The sequence below is a fragment of the Meriones unguiculatus genome, chromosome 10, assembly GCF_030254825.1.
Source record: "Meriones unguiculatus strain TT.TT164.6M chromosome 10, Bangor_MerUng_6.1, whole genome shotgun sequence".
NCBI lineage: Eukaryota > Metazoa > Chordata > Mammalia > Rodentia > Muridae > Meriones > Meriones unguiculatus.
Window position 1 is genome coordinate 96,983,522 of NC_083358.1, and position 17,820 is coordinate 97,001,341.

The 17,820-nt window shown below is 45.6% G+C and overlaps 1 protein-coding gene across 4 annotated transcripts in view; it reads left to right on the forward strand.

Moving 5' to 3' along the window:
- The window catches only part of Elapor1 (endosome-lysosome associated apoptosis and autophagy regulator 1), an 81,327-nt gene extending 74,154 nt beyond the window's left edge, over positions 1-7,173 (forward strand). For 3 of the 4 annotated variants that reach the window (XM_021631721.2, XM_060392888.1, XM_021631723.2), the window contains 5 exons: positions 152-253; positions 1,742-1,868; positions 1,948-2,126; positions 3,121-3,286; positions 4,415-7,173. In XM_021631721.2, coding sequence (XP_021487396.1) covers positions 152-253; positions 1,742-1,868; positions 1,948-2,126; positions 3,121-3,286; positions 4,415-4,483 — 643 coding nt within the window. In that variant the 3' untranslated portion in view covers positions 4,484-7,173. Of the gene's footprint in view, positions 1-151; positions 254-1,741; positions 1,869-1,947; positions 2,127-3,120; positions 3,287-4,383 lie in introns of all 4 variants that reach the window. The other variant, XM_021631722.2, reaches the window with a different exon arrangement.
- Positions 7,174-17,820: the final 10,647 nt, after the last annotated feature.

Here is a 17,820-nt window from a genome sequence, read left to right on the forward strand (position 1 = left end):
AGCCTCTTCTTTCTTAGCCCGATGTATTGCCTCCTTGACCACATCTCCCTGGTCCCCATTTACCCAGTGAAGGAACCACCCTGTGTTGACTGCATGTAGCATGTCTGGAGGACAGTGGAGGGATCCCTCAGGGTGTTGCCTTTCACTGCAGATCCAACGATGTGACTCAGTCCTGCAGTTCCGGAAGATCAACCACCATTCGCCTCAGATGCAACCCGGGGAAAGCCGCTCCTGGCACTCTTCGGCTACCCAGGTGGGCCCTCAGGAGGGAGGGTGCACCAGCCAAAGCCTGGATCTTCCTTGGACTCACCCCATCCCAAGACCCAGAGATTACTTAAAAAGAGGAAAAAAATCATTTTAGATCCATTCATAGGCTTTTGGGGGCATAGTCATGACCCCTAGATCTTAATTTAAAAAAAAAAAAAAGCTGGATGTGGTGGTGCATGACTTTAATCCTAATACTTGGGAGGCAGAGACAGAAGGCCAAGGCACTTTTCATGTTACTGGGGCCATTATGCACTGGGAGAGGGAGAAATATGGAGGGTCTGTAATAGACCTATAGGAGAGCCTATGTGCTTGCCTTCCCATTTATTTATTTATTTATCTATCTATCTATCTATCTATCTATCTATCTATCTATCTATCTATTTATTTATTTGACTAGGCCAGCTCATTGTCCCCTTAACTAGATCTCCCTGATCTTCACTCTCACCATGTAGAGACTAAAGTTTGTACCCCAACTGAGGTTAATCTCAGCTACACAATGAATTCAAGGCCACCCTGGGCTACATGAGATGCTATCTTAAAAAACAAAACAGGGGGCTGGAGAGATGACTCAGAGGTTAAGAGCACTGGCTGCTCTTCCAAAGGTCCTGAGTTCAATTCCCAGAAACCACATGGTAGCTCATTACCATCTGTAGTGAGATCTGGTGCCCTCTTCTGGTGTTCAGGTACACATGCAGACAGAATGCTGTATAAATAATAAATAATCTTGAAAAAAAAAAAAAAAGAACCCACCAACATACAGACACACACACACACACATACACAGCAAAACCCAGGGGCCCGGGAAATAGCGCGGGAGGGAAAGTGCTCAGTGCATAAGCACGAAGATCTAAGTCTGCTCCCTAGCACCCGAGTAAAATAACAAGCATGACGTCATACCCGGAGCTCACTGGTCAAGCCAACCTAGCCCAATCAGTGTGCCCCAAACCCCCCAAAACAAATGGACATCTCCCAAGGAACAGTACCCAAAGTTGACTTCTGACCTTCACAAGCACATACATTCACATGCACAGCACATGTCTATGCCTGAACTCCACCCCAACTACAATCCCACAGTGAAAAATGGCCATTGTTAAATGTGGTGTGTCCATGGGGAGGACACGAGTCTCCTAGGGGTTGGGAGCGTAGCCAGACATCTTAAATTGAGCTCTCATTTGATGTCAGCAGAAACAGGCAGCAAAATTGGAGACCAAACTCTCAAGACGGCCAAGTCATGGCATTGCTATTAGTTTAAGTCCTATCTGGGCTACAGAGTGAAACTCTGTCTCAGAAAGAAAGAGAGGAAGGAAGGGAGGGAGGGATGGAAGGAGGAAGGAAGGGAGGGAGGGAACACATGAGTGAGAGACAGGCATTCTGGGGAGAGAAGATGAATTAGGCAAGAAGTGAGGCAGCCACCTAACCCGATCTTCCTACCAGCCCATCACGTGACAACTCGGTCTCCTTCCTTCTTTGCTAGCATGTGCTCTGATGGGACCTGCGATGGCTGTAACTTCCACTTCCTGTGGGAGAGTGCAGCCGCTTGTCCAGTCTGCTCGGCCTATGACTACCACACTTTTGTCAGCAGCTGTGTGGCTGGGATCCAGGTAGGTGGCCCTCTGCTTGAAAACATCACGGGGGGACGGGGGGCATGAGTTCTGAGGTCCCTGTTCTTCTCCCCAACAGAAGACTACTTACATGTGGCGAGAACCAAAGATGTGCTCCGGGGGCATCTCCCTGCCTGAGCAAAGAGTCACCATCTGCAAAACGATAGATTTCTGGTTAAAAGTGGGCATCTCTGCTGGCACCTGCACTGCTATCCTGCTCACCGTCTTGACCTGCTACTTTTGGAAGAAGAATCAAAAGTACATGATGGGGTGTTGGAGTCTGAGGGAGGTCAGGGTTGTTCGTGGGGAGGAAACCTGAGGATATTACTGGAAATTTTCTTTGAAGTTGGCTATTGATCCTGCCATTAGCCAGATACTTTTAAAAATAAGCATGCATTGTAGGCCTCGGTTATCTTCATTCTTGAGCAGAGATGGCTACCTAAAAATTGCTATTAGATTCTCTAAAGAAAAACCAAGCCAGATGAGGTGGTATATGCCTTCAGTGCCAGTGCTTAGGAGGCAGAGACAGGTAGGTCTCTGTGAGTTCCAGATAAGCCTGATCAGCAAAGCAAGTCCCTGACAGCCAGGGCTACACAGAAAAACCCTGTCTCAAACCACTGACCCCTTCCCTCCCCATCCCACTGCCAAAAAGAAAAAAAGAAAGAAAGAAAGAAAGAAAGAAAAAGAAAGGAAGAAAGAAGGAAAGAAAGAAAAGAGTATCCTTGGGCTGAGGTTGTAGCAGTGGTAGAGTACTTTCCTAATATGCAAGAGACCTGGGTTCAAAGTCCAGCAAAATAGGAAAATGTCCTTAATGTGCTGTTTTTATTAACAATGGAAAAGCAAGGTGTATGCTACATGCCTGTAATCCCAACACTGGTGTGGGGGGAGGTAGAGGCAAGAGGAGCCATAGCTCAGGATCATCCTCCAGCTACATATCAGTTCTGGGATAGCCTGGGCTATATGAAACCCTATCTCATAAAAAAAAAAAAACAAAAACCAACCAACCAAACAAACAAACAAGGCATGACTTTACAGTGTCAATGTTTCTGTTAACCTTTGGTATCACTAAAACAGCCAGCCTTGAAGAAAAAAAGATCACTAAATTGGGAAGCAAGATCCCTTCTGTTCAGCTATCCGTCACAGCGTTTCACAAAGCTATAACCTTACCTAAACAGGAGGCATCTGTTTGCGGCCCAACCTTTCCCCTGGCTCCCACATTCTCATCGCTTGGTCTTCCATGCCCTTGTTTCAGGCTAGAATACAAATACTCCAAGTTGGTAATGAATGCCACCCTCAAAGACTGTGACCTGCCAGCCGCGGACAGTTGCGCCATCATGGAGGGAGAGGATGTGGAGGATGACCTCATCTTTACCAGCAAGAAATCGCTCTTTGGGAAGATCAAGTCCTTTACCTCCAAGGTAGGGGGGGACAACAAGTGAACTCAGCTTAGAGGAGGGGAGAGGACACTGGGACACGGCGTGGCCCTGCCCCACACAAGCCCTATACTGGGATCCCAACTCCCAGCACTGTTCTGGCCTCTCCTAAGAACTGCCACCTTCTTCCTTCTGTAGTTCACCTCAGTACTCTCTTCCCTGGAGCGGAGCCTGCTCCTGACCAGGCTCCTTCCTTCCAACGTGTATTCTAGTGGGTAGATTATTAGAGTCTTTTAACTTCCACGTGAAGTATTGAATCATCCGTGTGTAATAGTTACACACACGCACACCACATACACACAGAGACAATACATCCATGTGTAATAGTTACAGAGAGCAGGGGGGAGGGGGAGGTGGGGGGAGAGATTTTTAATAGAGAGGAGGCCATCTGTAGGTTTGGGTTCTGATAGAAGCCAGGGCCTCAGAACCTTTAGCCAGTGGAGGGCGCTATCCTCAAGGTGTGCGGGCCCCATCCTGAGGGGCTGAGCCACAGCCAAGTCTAAACTGCACCTGGTATGTAATTCTGAACTGGGCAGGCTGGCTCTGCGTGGGCGGGTGGGTATGTGAGTGTGAAGCTCATTAAGGCAATATAGACACCACAGTCTCTGGGCCTAGGGCCAGCAGAGGGCACCCAAACAATTCCTCCGGAGCCGAGCACACACCTGACCACTGCACAAGGGAGTCTTTCAAACAGGTGTGAGTGGGGAGGAGGACACAAGAGAATAGCAGGGGTCAGGAAGAATGCAATGCCTGGGTCTCATTTCCTTTGTGCTGACTGGTCAGGGTGAATCTCTTGGCTAACTCGACCTTGATCTTTTTTTTTTTTTTCCTCTCACCAGTGAGAGAATAGTTATCCTGGGGAGCCTCTTAGGTCTGCCTAGGACTTCTAGAACTCAGCAAAGATGCGAACGGGGAAACATAATTCTCTTATTCTCTGACAGTCTGTACAGAGCAGAGAGAAGAGAGGATAACTCGTTCCTTATGTTCCCACAAAACCACTGAAAGCAAGAAGTCCAGAATGGTTCCCTCTGTCACCTATTTTCCATTTCTCTTCTTTGTCCCCTCAATTTGCCCCTGTGCAGCAGCCAGCTCCTGTCACCATCTCTCTTTCAGAGGACTCCTGACGGATTTGACTCAGTGCCGCTGAAGACATCTTCAGGAGGCCCAGACATGGACCTGTGAGAGGCGCCCACCCTGCCTCGCCTGCCTCCTCACCTGGGCATGTCACCCTGCAGGCCTGTGGCAGTGTAGGCGCCGGCTTCCTGTGCTCCCTACTTCTGGGAATCTCTTCATTGTGGCCTTATCAGAAGTTTGGATTTCAGACCCTTGTTTTTTACAGAGTACCCAAACCCTTCTCTCCGCTTGCCTCGAACCTACCAAATATACCCGCACTTCGTGTATTGTTTTCTTGCTTGCATCTTGTTTCCTAAAGGAGTACACCCACTGGAGCCATGCCCTCATAGGCCCATAATTCTTATCTGAGTGAAAATAGTTATTTTTTTAAGTACAGAACTGACTTCTGGCCTCCTGTTTGAGGGCAGATGCAGCTGGGGGTTTTCCTGCTTAGATAAAAGGCCTCCAGCTCATGATGTCTTTAGGAACGAGGCTGGGTGAGGGAAGGATGGAGACTGATGGGCGGTCTTTACAGTAGCCTGGATTCATTTCTCCTGGGTAATGAGTGTGAATAGGGAGCAGAGGACAGTCTGAGGGCAAAGTGAGTGTAGCCTGTGTAAGAAGAAAACTGATGGAGTTTTTTCTTTCTCATTCTATCTTATAACCAGGCACTTCATTTCTTCCTCTCTCTCTTTTTTTAAAGATTTATTTTATGTATATGAATGCTCTGTTTTCATGCACATCAGAAGAGAGAATCAGATTCCATTACAGATGGCTGTGAGCCACCATGTGGTTGTTGGGGATTGAACTCAGGACCTCTGGAAGAATAGCCAGGGCTCTTAACCGGTGAGCCAGCTCTCCAGACCCCATTTCTTTCTTTTAAGTGATAATTCTTCTCACTAAAGGCAAAGGAAGTTTTTTATCAAGAACTTGTTCAAAGTCTTTGTGGATCTATTCCCCACAATTATTTCTGTTAAATGCTAGAAAGGACCAGGTAAGTCCATCTATATTGGTTTTACAGGGAGATAGTAAACACTTGCAAGCCAGGAAACCCCCATCTGTGAGCACCTCAGTCCTCAAGACCTAGAGCATCATGGGACAGAGCCTCTTACTTGGAAAGAACACAGGGCTTTAAAAGGGCAGTACTAGACTCCACTATGGCATGGAGCGGCTATGGTCATATCTGCTTCTGACTTTAACTTATCTGCTATGTCAGGCAGATAAGTTAATCATCAGGGAGGGAGAGGAGGCCTCCCTCTCTGCACCCAACCTGGATACCCGTCAGCCCCAAGCCTCTGTCCTGTTCTCATTTCATTTGAACACTAAGAATTGAAAAGACTCCTAGCCTCCGTTTCTGGTAACACCCCACTGAAAGGCAGGCTAGGTACTGACCCACGAGCAGAGTGGGCTTCCTTTCCCCCTCTTCTCCATTTCACTCCAGCTATAACTGATGAAAAACCGGAGAACATTTTCCAGTTAACCTTTTCTTCCTACTACTGGGAATCCTACCTCTTCCATTCCAGCCAGAATGGCCATCTCTTGGTGGAGTCCCAGTGTCCCATGATCTACACCTGTATCCTCTCCCTAGTGACAGGTGGTTGGTATAGAACAGAGAGGCATTTCTGAGTGGTTTGTCGCCACAAAGTGGCTTGCTCATCTGATTAGCCATGGCTGCCCTGGTCGTTTCTGAGAGTCAGAAAGAAGTGATGCTTTGCCATGACTTCTGGCCATCAAAGGTGCCAGTGATAGCTAGATAAACCCAGAAGGTTCTCTTTGGGCATCCATGTTGTCCTGTGACTCTCAGGACCTTGACCATGCTAGAATATTCTTGAGCGGATAGGTACACCCAGGCCATGAGCTCACAGACACTATCCTGCAGCCTCTTGGGGTTCTGCTTCGAATGGATTAACTGCTTTCTGTGTTGAAGACCACAGGAGATGCTTTAATCTGTTCTAGAAGTGGGGAAAAGTTCATCTCTATGGACTTCTTTATTCTGACATCCTGGAATGGAGTGCTCCTCCCCCAAGCATCCTCAGACAGCACTGATTCAATGTTGGTGTTTTTAGGATCTCTCTCCTACTCCTTACTGGTATGATTCCAAAAGGAAGAGTCTCCTGTTTTTTCTCTAGCAGTTCAGCAACTTCAGATAATTTCATTAGCTCTACTAATATACAATTCATAAGTCGCCCTTTCAAAGCATACAATTCGGTGACTTTGGGGCTATCAATTTTAGTTTCTGAGCTGAAGATAAAACCCAGGTTCTCTCACATGCTAGGCAAGGTGTTCTTGGGCTACATCACTGACCACGGACATTCAATTTGGAACAGACACAGTAGGTGTGCAAGGGAGAAAGGCTTTAGTCCTTGAGCGAGACTGTGGTAGTTTGTGCAAGCTTTAGGGCCAGAGAGTTGGCTCAGGAGACAGTGTTTAAACTCCATGTGAGTATCCAGAGTCCTGGATACATAATTTTGTCCTATAGTCATCACCTGTATGTGGCTGGGAAGACAGATGAAGATTATGGTATATCTAAGGACCAGGGGATTCCTTTTGCCATCAAAAAATTTTCTTTTGGTCTGACTCTATATTAAAGATAACACTAATTATATTTGTACGACAGAAGCTTTGTAAAAGATTTTTCAGCTTTGTGAAATCATATTTGTGTCTCATCAAGACGGATTGGATTTCCTTTTTATTCTGTATCAAGCATTTATAGTTTGTTAGGGATGGGCGTTGCATGTCCTTTTTTTTTTTTTTTTTTTTTTTCAAAATAAAAACATATCTTTCGAGCTATCTTTCTTGAATGATGGAGGTGGGTGGCTGGATGAGTGGGAAGTGGTGTCTTCAAAGCCTAAGAAAAGAAGAGCAGAGAAAGGAGCATAGACTCCAGAACAAGAACAGAAAGTCCTTAGCATCCATTGAAGAACTAATGCGTGGCACCTCAATTTATATAATAATAACCAAGCATTAAGTGATAGCAAGATTGGGTGAGCAAAAAAGATCTCACGAGTAAGACATAGCCTGGTTAGGTCCCTTCCCCCAGGCAGGCTTCTCTCGAGTGACCTCAGCCAGGCACACAACATAACCATAAACACAAGCGAATTTAGCTGCTTCTGGTAGGAAGTGGATTATTGCAGACTGGATGTGGAGAAAATTCTAGAGGACATTAAGGACCTACCATTTCCCAGGGCTTTATTCAGTACCCTCTTTCACTCTAGTTGAGTACACTTGGCACCCCGGGAGAATTGTACCCACCAAATGAGCTTAGGTTGTCACAGTAACATTTTTTTTTGTTTTGTTTATTTGTTTGTTTTTTTTCCGAGACAGAGTTTCTCCATGTAGCCTTGGCTGACCTGGACTGGCTTTGTAGACCAGGCCAGCCTTGAACTCACAGAAATTAAATATTGCCTGCCTCTGCCTCCCCGAGTGCTGGTACAGGCGTGCTCCTCTGCGCCCAGCCTCAGTTTTTCCTGCCTGCGTGTCTGTACTATGGTGCCATATCCCCTGGAACCAGAGTTACATACAGCTGAGAGCTGCCATTATAGGTGCTGGGAATTGAACCCAGGTCTTCTGGAAGAGCAGCCAGTGTGCTCACCTTCTGAGCCATCTCTCCAGCCCCTGCCACAGGCTTTTGAGTCCAAATATTACAAAGCACTAATAGTCTACATCAGTATTTGGGGGACTATTTAGTGTCCAACAAGTTTTCCTCTTCCAGCCCCTCCCATTTCTCTGTCATTTGAGCCTTTTAGATCCTCTTCCTCCTTGGTCTCCTTTTCATTTTTTGCTTTGTTTGGCTTGGTAGTTTGTTTTGGTTTTGAGACATGGTAGCCGAGGCTGGCCTCAAACTCATGGCAGCCCTGTTTCAGCTTCCCAAGTGCTGAGACTATAGGCATGAATAACTATGGGTTTTAGTTTGTGTGTGTGCAGATCTATTATCTGTGTTGTGTGTGTTTTAAATTCTTATTAATTTTTATGTGTACTGGTGTTTAGTCTGCATGTATGTTTGTGCATCACAAGTGTGTCTGAAACCTGAAGTGGCCAGAAGAAGGTGTCAGATCTCCTCCGACTGGAGTTTCAAGCCAACACGTGGGTGCTGAGAAATAAATCCAGCTCCTCTGGAAGAACAGCCAATGCTTTTACCTGCAAAGCCATTGCTCCAGCCCCATTGTTATTTTTTGTTATAAAAGAAAAAGGACATTTATTCATCAACAATCGTACATTTTAGAATTATAACAAACTGTGGGAAAAAAAAGCAAGTTTTTCGGTGTTTCAAATTCCTTGCAGGTTATTCTTTGAGATTCAGGAACACTAAATCAGTATTTCCAGGAATTCTTAGCAATTTCAAAACTATGATTATTTTAAACATACTTCTAACAGTCTTCACACTGTATTATTTGGGTAACTAGAACTTGTGTTTAAAGATAGAAATCCTGTAAGTTTATTAGTGTTACAAAGAACGACAGCCTTGATATTTTGGGATGGGGTCTCATATTGTCCATGTTAGGCCTGAACTATACAATTCTGAGAATGACCTTAACCCCTGATCCTTGTGCTTTCCATTTCTCGAGTATGGGTCAGGTGAATTCCCTGACAGGCAGACAAGGAGAGGGGCCAGGACTGCGCAATAAAGATGCTGAACTTCCAAGGTGGCTGGCTGCTTCTTCACCCACCTGATTTAAGACCAAAGCTTGGCAGCTTACAGATAAAGGCCTGAGGGGCTTTCTGCCTGTAGACCAGTCCGACAAGTTCAGGGCCTGACCATGATGTGATTACTCCAAACTCCTGGACGTGTTTCCTTGTCTTTGTTCAAATTGAACAACCATAAACTGGGGAAGGAAGACCTTCCCAAAGACCCTTAACTCTACCCTGACCCTATACTTCCCTCCCAGCCACTCACCCCTGCACCCCCACCCCAAAAAGAGACCTAGTTTTGGCTTCTCCCGGCTAGAGAGTCTTTTTCCCCTTGTGTGCCTTGCTGGGTAGTAAAAGTCTTTGTTTTGTTTTCGTTTTTCAAGACAGGGTTTCTCTGTGTAGCTCTGGCTTTCCTGGAACTCTCTGTCTCTGTAGACCATGCTGGCCTCAAACTCACAGAGACCCACCTGTCTCTGCCTCTCCAATGCTGGGATTAAAGGTGTGTTCCTCTATGCCCAGCAAGAGTCATTTTTTTTTTTTAACCAGGTGATTCTGTTTGTTGTTTGAGATTTGCCAATCTGCTCTTACCCATTGCGCTTGAGATTTTTCCTGCTTTTCAGTTCTTTAGCTGGCATAGAAAAGCCCCCCTGCTTAGTAACAATGGGGTGTGGGTGTTCATTTGTCATGGTGCACCTGGGGAGGTTAAAGGACAATTTGCAGGAGGAGCTTTGCACCTGTGGGAGTTAGAGGACAATTTCCACTCTGTGGGTGCCTGGGATTGAACTCAGGTCATCAGATTTAACCTGATGACCAGGCAGGCCTTTAACCACTAAGCCATCTTGCCAGGTTGCTTGTTTCGTCTTGTTGAGATGGGGTCTCAGGATGCAGCCCCATGTTAATCCTGAACTTGCCATACAGCCCAAGCCTCAGATTTGAGATTCTTCTGCCCCTGCTCCCTGAGTGCTGGAATTGCCGGCACCCTCCGCTGTGTGTGGCTCCGTGTCCTTCTAACTCTGATGGCTGGTAGAAATCTTTCTAACTCTCTGTGGCTTCCTGTCAGGCAGGACAAGCTGGTTGTATATGACCCACTTCTGTTTTGACCGGGTGATACTGTTCTTGAACTTGGGACCCCGGCTTTTGTCCCAACTCAGGTTACTCAGGTTACTCAGGTCTGGCCATCCCCAGTAGGCCAACTTAAAAAGCCAAATTAAAAGTGAAAAACAGCCTAGTCATGTTGGTTTATGCCTTTAAATCCCAGGGGCACGGGCAGAATTTTTGAGTTTGAGGCCAGCCTGGTCTACAGATCAAGTTCCAGGATAGACAGGGCTACACAGAGAAACCTTGTCTTAAAAAAAAAAAAAAAAAGCAAACAAGTAAAAGTGAAAAGCAGAGCTGGCATGGTGGCGCATGTCTTAAATCCCAGTGCTCTGGAGGCAGAAGCAGATACCTGTAAGATCGAGGTCAGCCTGGTCTACAAAGGAGTTCCAGGACAGCCAGAGTGAGAGCCTGTCTCAAATAAAATGGGAAGCACAAAAAGATTGCCAATGTGACCACACTGGAGAGAGGGACAAAGGGAGCCAGTGAACTCTCCGAGGGTCTTAATGTGAGATCTATGTTTAAATAGAGGGGCAAGGAAAGGCATGGCCCACACCTCGGGCTTCAGTCTTAGCTGCAAGGTGTTCTGTCAAGTTGTTAGAACCGTGTGAAATCTCCAGAAGATTTCCCCTCTCCTTCTCACAGTGTGAGATTCCTGGGAAAATTCCTATTTCTTTGGGATTGAGAGACACAAGTGTCTATAATATCTTCATTTCCATCAGACTGTGGTTGCAATTAAATATCTTGAATATCACTCCTACTTGTAGGATAAAGTGAAACTGCTAAGAAGTAGGCAAGGAAACACATTGCAGTCTGTTAAGCCTGGACGAGGAGCGTTGATGGAGCTGCCTCAGTTCTCAGAAAAGCCTAGAGGCAGGCTTGTCCTCATTGCAACAGAGGAAGAAACTCTATTAATTGCCTGCCCAGTCCCCAGCAACAACTGCCCTCCACCCCATCACTCCTTTCTTCCTTTACTCTTAATGGATCTCACACAGCCTTCAAAGTCACCAAATTTGAAAGGTTCTGTCTCCCCCATGGACATGCAACAGCCAAGCTAATCACAGCCACACAATGATGCCACTGTTAGCTTCCCTAAACATAATATAAGACTGTCTGTCTGTCTGTCTCTTTCTCTCTCTGTCTCTCTCTCACACACATACACGGCATTCAGTTGCTAAGTTTAGTGGCTCAAGTGTGTAATTTCACTACTTGAGAGGCCAAGGCCATCAGTTCAAAGCCAACCTGAGCTAAAGAGTGAAACTCCTCAAATAAAACAGACAATTTGAAACATAATTTCTTCCTATTGCTAAAGTAAATTCCATGAAGTTAAATCTAAGCTGAAAGCAGGAGGGTCCTGAGTGAGTTCCTGGAGCCCTTGACAATATAATGAGACACCTCCCCAAACAACAGCAGAATAAAAACTGGCTGTGGTGGGGCATATCTGTAATCCCAGCACTTGGGAGATTGAGGGACTTCTATGAGTTGGAGGCCAACCTCAGTTACAGAGTGAGATTGTCTTAAAACCACAACTAAAAAATAAAACAAGAGGGGCATAGGAGGAGAAGAGGGAGGGATGGAGGGATTGGGAGGAGATAAGGGAGGGGGCCACAGCCGGGATATAAAGTGAATAAATTGTAGTAAAAAAAAAAAATATGGTGACTCATGGCTGTAATCCCAGCATTCAGAAGGCTAGGAATAGAGGCTGACATGAATTCATAGACATCATGTTCCAGGCCAGTGTAGGCGATGAGGTGAGACACTATATCATATATATTTGAATGTATATAATTTAAAAACTCACAATCTCTCAAGGATAGCCTGGTCTACAGGGTGAGTTCCAGGACAGCCAGGGCTAACACAGAGAAACCCTGTTTAAAAAAAAAAAAAGAAGAAGCACCTCCCAATCCCACATGTCTTTTTACATGGCGCATTGTGACAGGAGTACTGACTCGCCACTCCAGCTCTCTCAGAGGGAGAGGCGGGCTCGGCTCTCTCCCTGCAGGTCTGGCAGCTTTCCTTGACCCACGAGAGCTCCACATTCCCTTGTAGCCACCATGGAGGACGGCAGCACTCTGTTGCTGGGTCTCTCTGATAGAAGCGAATGGGAAACCCAGAACTGGAATGACTCTGGAAGCAGCACAATAAAAACCAACACGGGGCCCCGGTGAGTGCACTCGGGAAGCAGAGGCAGGTGGATCTGTGTGAGACTGAAGTCAAGCTGGTCTACGTGGTTCCAGGATGACCAGGGCTACATAGAGAGACCTCATCTCACTGGAGAGATGGTCTTGATGGGTAAGGGCACGTACTGCTTCATCCAAGGACCATAATTTCGATGCTAGCACCTTCATCAAGAACCTCACAAACACGTGTGGCTCCAGCTTTAGGCGATCCAATACCCAATCCTGGCCACAGCGGAGTGTGCCACACGCACCTTAAAGAATAAAACCCAAATGTCTTGGGAAACCAGAAGGGTGTCTGACCAGTGTGGGAAACAGGAGAGATGGCGCTGGGAGGGCTTCCCCGGAGAAGAAAAAGTTAGTTGGGGCAAAGAAGGGAAAAGAATTCCAGGTGAAAACAGCTTGTGCGAAGAAGGCTCCGAGGCAAGGAGGGAGAGCAAGAGCATGCTCTCGGGTAGGGAGAGAGGAGGGAACATTTCCAGAAGGTAAACATCCCAGAAGCTGGTAGGCAGCAGTACAGTGAGTGCTGGGTTTTTTGTTTGTTTTTTTTTTTTTTTTTTTTGGATGACCCTGCCCCCCAGGGCAGCATGTGTTCTAGCAGGAAAGTGACAGGATTGGGCCTGCCTGTCAAACACAGAAACCTCACTCTAGATCCAGGAAAGAAGGAGGAACACAAAGCCAAGAGAAGCCTCAGAGTAGCCTGGTTGAGGGCTCTTAAACCCTTGAGTCTTCAGAGACAGCACCCAAAATGTAGCAATAATAATAATAATAATAATAATAATAATAATAGAGCTAATAGAAATTACTGTAAGGGAGTTATGGCTTCACACCACTACTCTGGAACTAAGTCTTATTTATTTGCTTATTTTGTTATTTTTGAGACAGAATCTCGCTCTATAGACTAGCTTACATACTCATTGTATGGACCAGGCTAGCTCTAACTGACAATTCTCCTCCTTAGGTTGCACTAGCAATCTAAGCATTATGGGAGACTGAGCTATCACAGTCACTCACTGCATCCACACTAGTTATTTCCTGCTGACTAGAATTCTTTGGGCAGCCGTACACACCTGGTTAACTAGGTAAAGAACAATGAACTATTGTTTGTTTTTAAATCACATTAGCGTGCTGCAGTGATGTACAGTTGCAGTCCCATCTACTGGGGGGGGCAGAACTCCTGAGTGCTGTTAGCCTTTAAGGTGGGCAGGAGTGGACAGGGACAAACTCCCAGAACAGTGCCCCTTCAAAGTTCTCCCTTCACTCCCAGAAAGCACTCTCTTTTTGGTTATTCTATTTGTACTTATTTCTGCTATTTGTGTTCACCGTTTTAACTTTTAACAAGAATTTTATGTACACTGTGTTTTGCCTGCCTGTGTGTCTGTGTGGGGGTGTCAGATCCCCTAGAACTAGAGTGGTAGACTGTTGTGAGCTGCCATGTGGGCGCTGGGAATTGAACTCATGACCTCTGGAAGAACAGCCAGTGCTCTTAACCACTGAGCCACCTCTCCATCGCACCATTTTAACTTTTGGACACGCGTTCCGTGACGTTCAGCTAAGCATGCCCAGTTATATGTGCCTCATGTTTTCCCTTCTTGAACTGTGACTTCGCACCAACCATGCTGAGGAATGCATTCTTTAAGCCAGTGGTTCTCAACCTTCCTAATGTTGCAACCCTTTCATACAGTTCCTCACATCGCGGGGACCCCCCCAACCATGAAACAATTTTGTTGATATTTCACAACTGTAATATTGCCACTGTTATGGATTGTGATGCAAACATCTGACAGGATATCTGACATGAGAGCCCTGCGGGGGTTTCGTCCGTCCCGTGTGTGAGCACTGAGTGAGGGCAAGGTGAGTACAGTGGAGCATATCTGTAATCTCCACGCTTGGGAGAGCAGAGGGCCAGGAGTTTACGGTCATCCTCAGCTACATCATGAGTTTGAACGTCTATCCTCAAAACAAACAAACAAGCAAACAAACACCAGTTTGAACAGGGAGCAGCAGTCACTGGCCTGATTCCACACTGTTGTCTCTGGCCCTGTTTTTGTCACTTTAGCCTTTTTCCCTCCTGAGTTTCTTCTGAGGTTACCTTGGGTTCCAGGAGTTACAGAAGTGATTGATAAACATCTTTATGATGAACGGCCAAAACTACTTCCAAGCAGTGGCAGAACGAACGTTAGATTGCTACCGAGTAGACCCCCACCCCCACTCAGTGATCGTCCTCAAAGATAAGGCTTCCCGGTAAAGCAGAGCCAGACTGTTCTGTCCTGGAGCACCTGGTGGAACCAGAACGGAGATAATGACCAGTCATGCTATGGTCTTGACCAAGATGATCTGCTCTAACTCTGTCCTCTATACAGACCCCAAGGATCCTCCTTTTTTTCCCTTTTCTAGAAAAATCTCAAATGTCTCCCCTCTGTCTTTTTCGGTCCTGCAATCTAAACCAGGGCCTTGGGTATATGAGGCAAGAAATAATCTTTTTTTTTTTTTCTTTTGAGGACAAGGTTTCTCTGTGTAGCCTTGGCTATCCTGGATTCACTTTGTAGACCAGGATGGTCTCGAACTCACAGAGAGCCACCTGCCTCTGCCTCCCTGAGCGTTTGGATTACAGGAGTGTGCCACTGTGCCCAGCTGTAAGGCAAGGATTTCACAGATGAGCCACATCCCTGTTCCTATTAGTCTTGGAGATAGACTTGGAGATCACTTTTCTGTTCTTTTCAAAGTGATCGTGTTGATTAAAACCCTCCATTTTCTGTCCTTTGTGACTAGTGTCCCTTTGGTGTACTGGGATGGTTGCCTCGTCTCTTGGGACTCGTGAAGCCTTGGCTCAGTGACATGAGCCCTCTCTGCTCCTAAAGGGGCTTTCTCTCTGCATCTGGACAGGCTTCCCACATAGACCTGCAGGCTCCCCCTAGGACACGAAGGTATTGCTTTTGGCAGCAACTGCCAGGGCTATTCTCATCAATCTTCCTATCTTTTATTGTGGGTTTTTGTTTTGTTTGTTTGGCTCTGCACTTACCAAGATGTGAACCCACTGTGTTTAGTTACAGTCACAGTCTTAGGATAGCTTCAGAAACGGTGGGACTTGAGAAGGGAAGGTAGGGAGGGAGAGAAGAAGGGAGGGGAAAAGGAAAGAAGAACGGAAATGAAGGAATGAAGGGGGAGAGAAGAAAGGAAAAGAAAAGTAAGAGGAAAAGAAAAAGAGATAGCTAGCTCCCCTTTGGCACTAAAAATCCTGGTTCTAAACTAAAAAATGGACTGTGCTACTATGTTACCCGTTATACTTTACCAGGTAGCACCAGTATTTTAATCTTAGTATGATTTTTAAATTATGTTTGCTTGTTGGGGGGGGTGCAACATGGGAGTCAGTTCTTTTCTTCCAACTTGTGGGTTCCAGGGATTAAATTCAAGTCTTTAAGATTCAAAGCACCTTTACCTGCTGAGCCATCTCACTAGCCAGTCCTAGCACAAGCTTTTTTATGTTCTTTTTTTAAAAAAAATTTTTTTGTTGTTTTTTGTTTTCGAGACAACAGGGTTTGTCTGTAGACTTGACTGTCCTGGACTCACTTTGTAGAGCAGGCTGGCCTCGAACTCACAGAGATCCACCTGCCTCTGCCTCCCTGAGTGCTGGGATTACAGGGGTGTGCCACCACACCCAGCTGCACAAACTTTTTAAAGAAATGTATTTGTTCATTCATTTTTCCTTTTCTTAAAAGACAATCTAGAATTACTTAGGAAGCCTTATTTTTTTAAATAACTACTTAATTTTGGTTTTTTGAGACAGGGTTTCTCTGTGTAGCCCTGGCTGTCCTGGAATGCTCTCTGTAGACCAGGCTGGCCTCGAACTCATAAAATTTGCCTGTCTCTGCCTCCTGAGTGCTGGGATTAAAGGTGTAAGCCACCACCTCCCAGCAATTAATTTTTATTTCATGTGCACTGGTGTTTTTTGCCTGCATATGTCTGTGTGAGTTAAAAACAGTTGTAAGATCCCTCCCATTGTAATGCCTAGTTCACGTGACCCTCAGAGATCACCAAGAGACAACTCGATGCAATAGCAAGAGAGCTTTATTAAGAGAGCAATCGAACTCGGGACCCAAGTCTCACTGACACAGCAGTAGAGAAGTGGGACCTCGAGCTCTGAGTGAGCAGGATTTTTAAAAGAAAAGTCTGTGAGCAGGGGGTTTCCATGACAGCAAGCAGGGGGGCACGTTTCCACAGCAAGCGGGGGTGGTCCATGTCTTGACGTTACAGGATTAGGTAAAAATTAGAGGGGTGAGATGACCTTCTCTGAGGCACAATTGCCCAAGGCATATGCTTCTCTGAGGCACAATGGCTATTCTTCTAAACTATATCTGAAACATTGGGGAGAATTTTCCCACCCCATTCCCGACCGATTCTCATTGATTATTGCCAGGGAGATTGTCTCTATTTTCTATGAAGTATTTATTCTGTGATATTTTCTGGAGGCTCTTGCTAGCAGAGTTAACTTTGTTTTCTGCCAGGTGCACATTTTGTGATATTTCCTGGTACCTAAATTCAGCTCCCAGTCAAGATGGCTCTTTATTTCAAAAATGGAGTTATACCCAGGCTAACTTAAACTCTTCACCATGTGGGTGCTAGGAATTGAACCTGGATTCTCTGGACGAGAAGTCAGCACTCTCAACCACTGAGCCATCTTTCCAGCCCAAAGAAAGGTATTTCTAAATTAATGATAAAACTAATTGTAAAATATGCCTAAGGAAAATTTTTTCTTTCTTTCTTTCTTTTTTTAGGCTAGAATTTCAAAGTAATCTCTGGAATTACACTGATAGTTTCCATAAAAAAATTGGCCTGTGAGCCCAGCACTCTGGGAGGCAGAAGCAGGTGGATCTCTGTGAGTTTGAGGCCAGCCTGGTCTACAAAGCAAGTCCAGGACAGCCAAGGGCTTCACAGAGAAATCTTGTCTCAAAGGAAAAAAGAAAAAAGGACTGGCCAGAGACACTTCCTCCATCCCCACCCCGATAAAGTACCTGTCACAGCTTTAATGCTTTAGATCACACAGATCTTGCCCTCACAAGGTTTCAATGACCTTAATATTTTGAAGAGTCTTCATATGTTTTCTGCAAAGACTGCAGCTATATCCTTAACATTTATTCTTATAAAAATTTTTTTCAGTTGATTTTTATTTTCTACCATTCTGGCTGCTAGATATTTGGACAAACGTATAGGAAGAGATACAAGAAGGTTAGAGTAGGTTTTTCGAGGCTTTGTTTGTTTCTTTGTTTTGGTGTTGCTATTTTTCTTTTTCAAGACATGGTTTTTCTCTTGGCTGTCCTAAACTCACTTTGTAGACCAGGCTGGCCTGGGACTCACAGAGAGCAGCCTGCCTCTGCTTCCCAGAGTACTGGGATTAAAGGCCTGTGCCACCATGCCTGGCTTAGTTTTGCTTTTTTTAGTTAACTGTCAATTAATGTTTTCTACTATACATGAGTGATAGGATGGGTGTGTGTGTTTTGTTTGTTT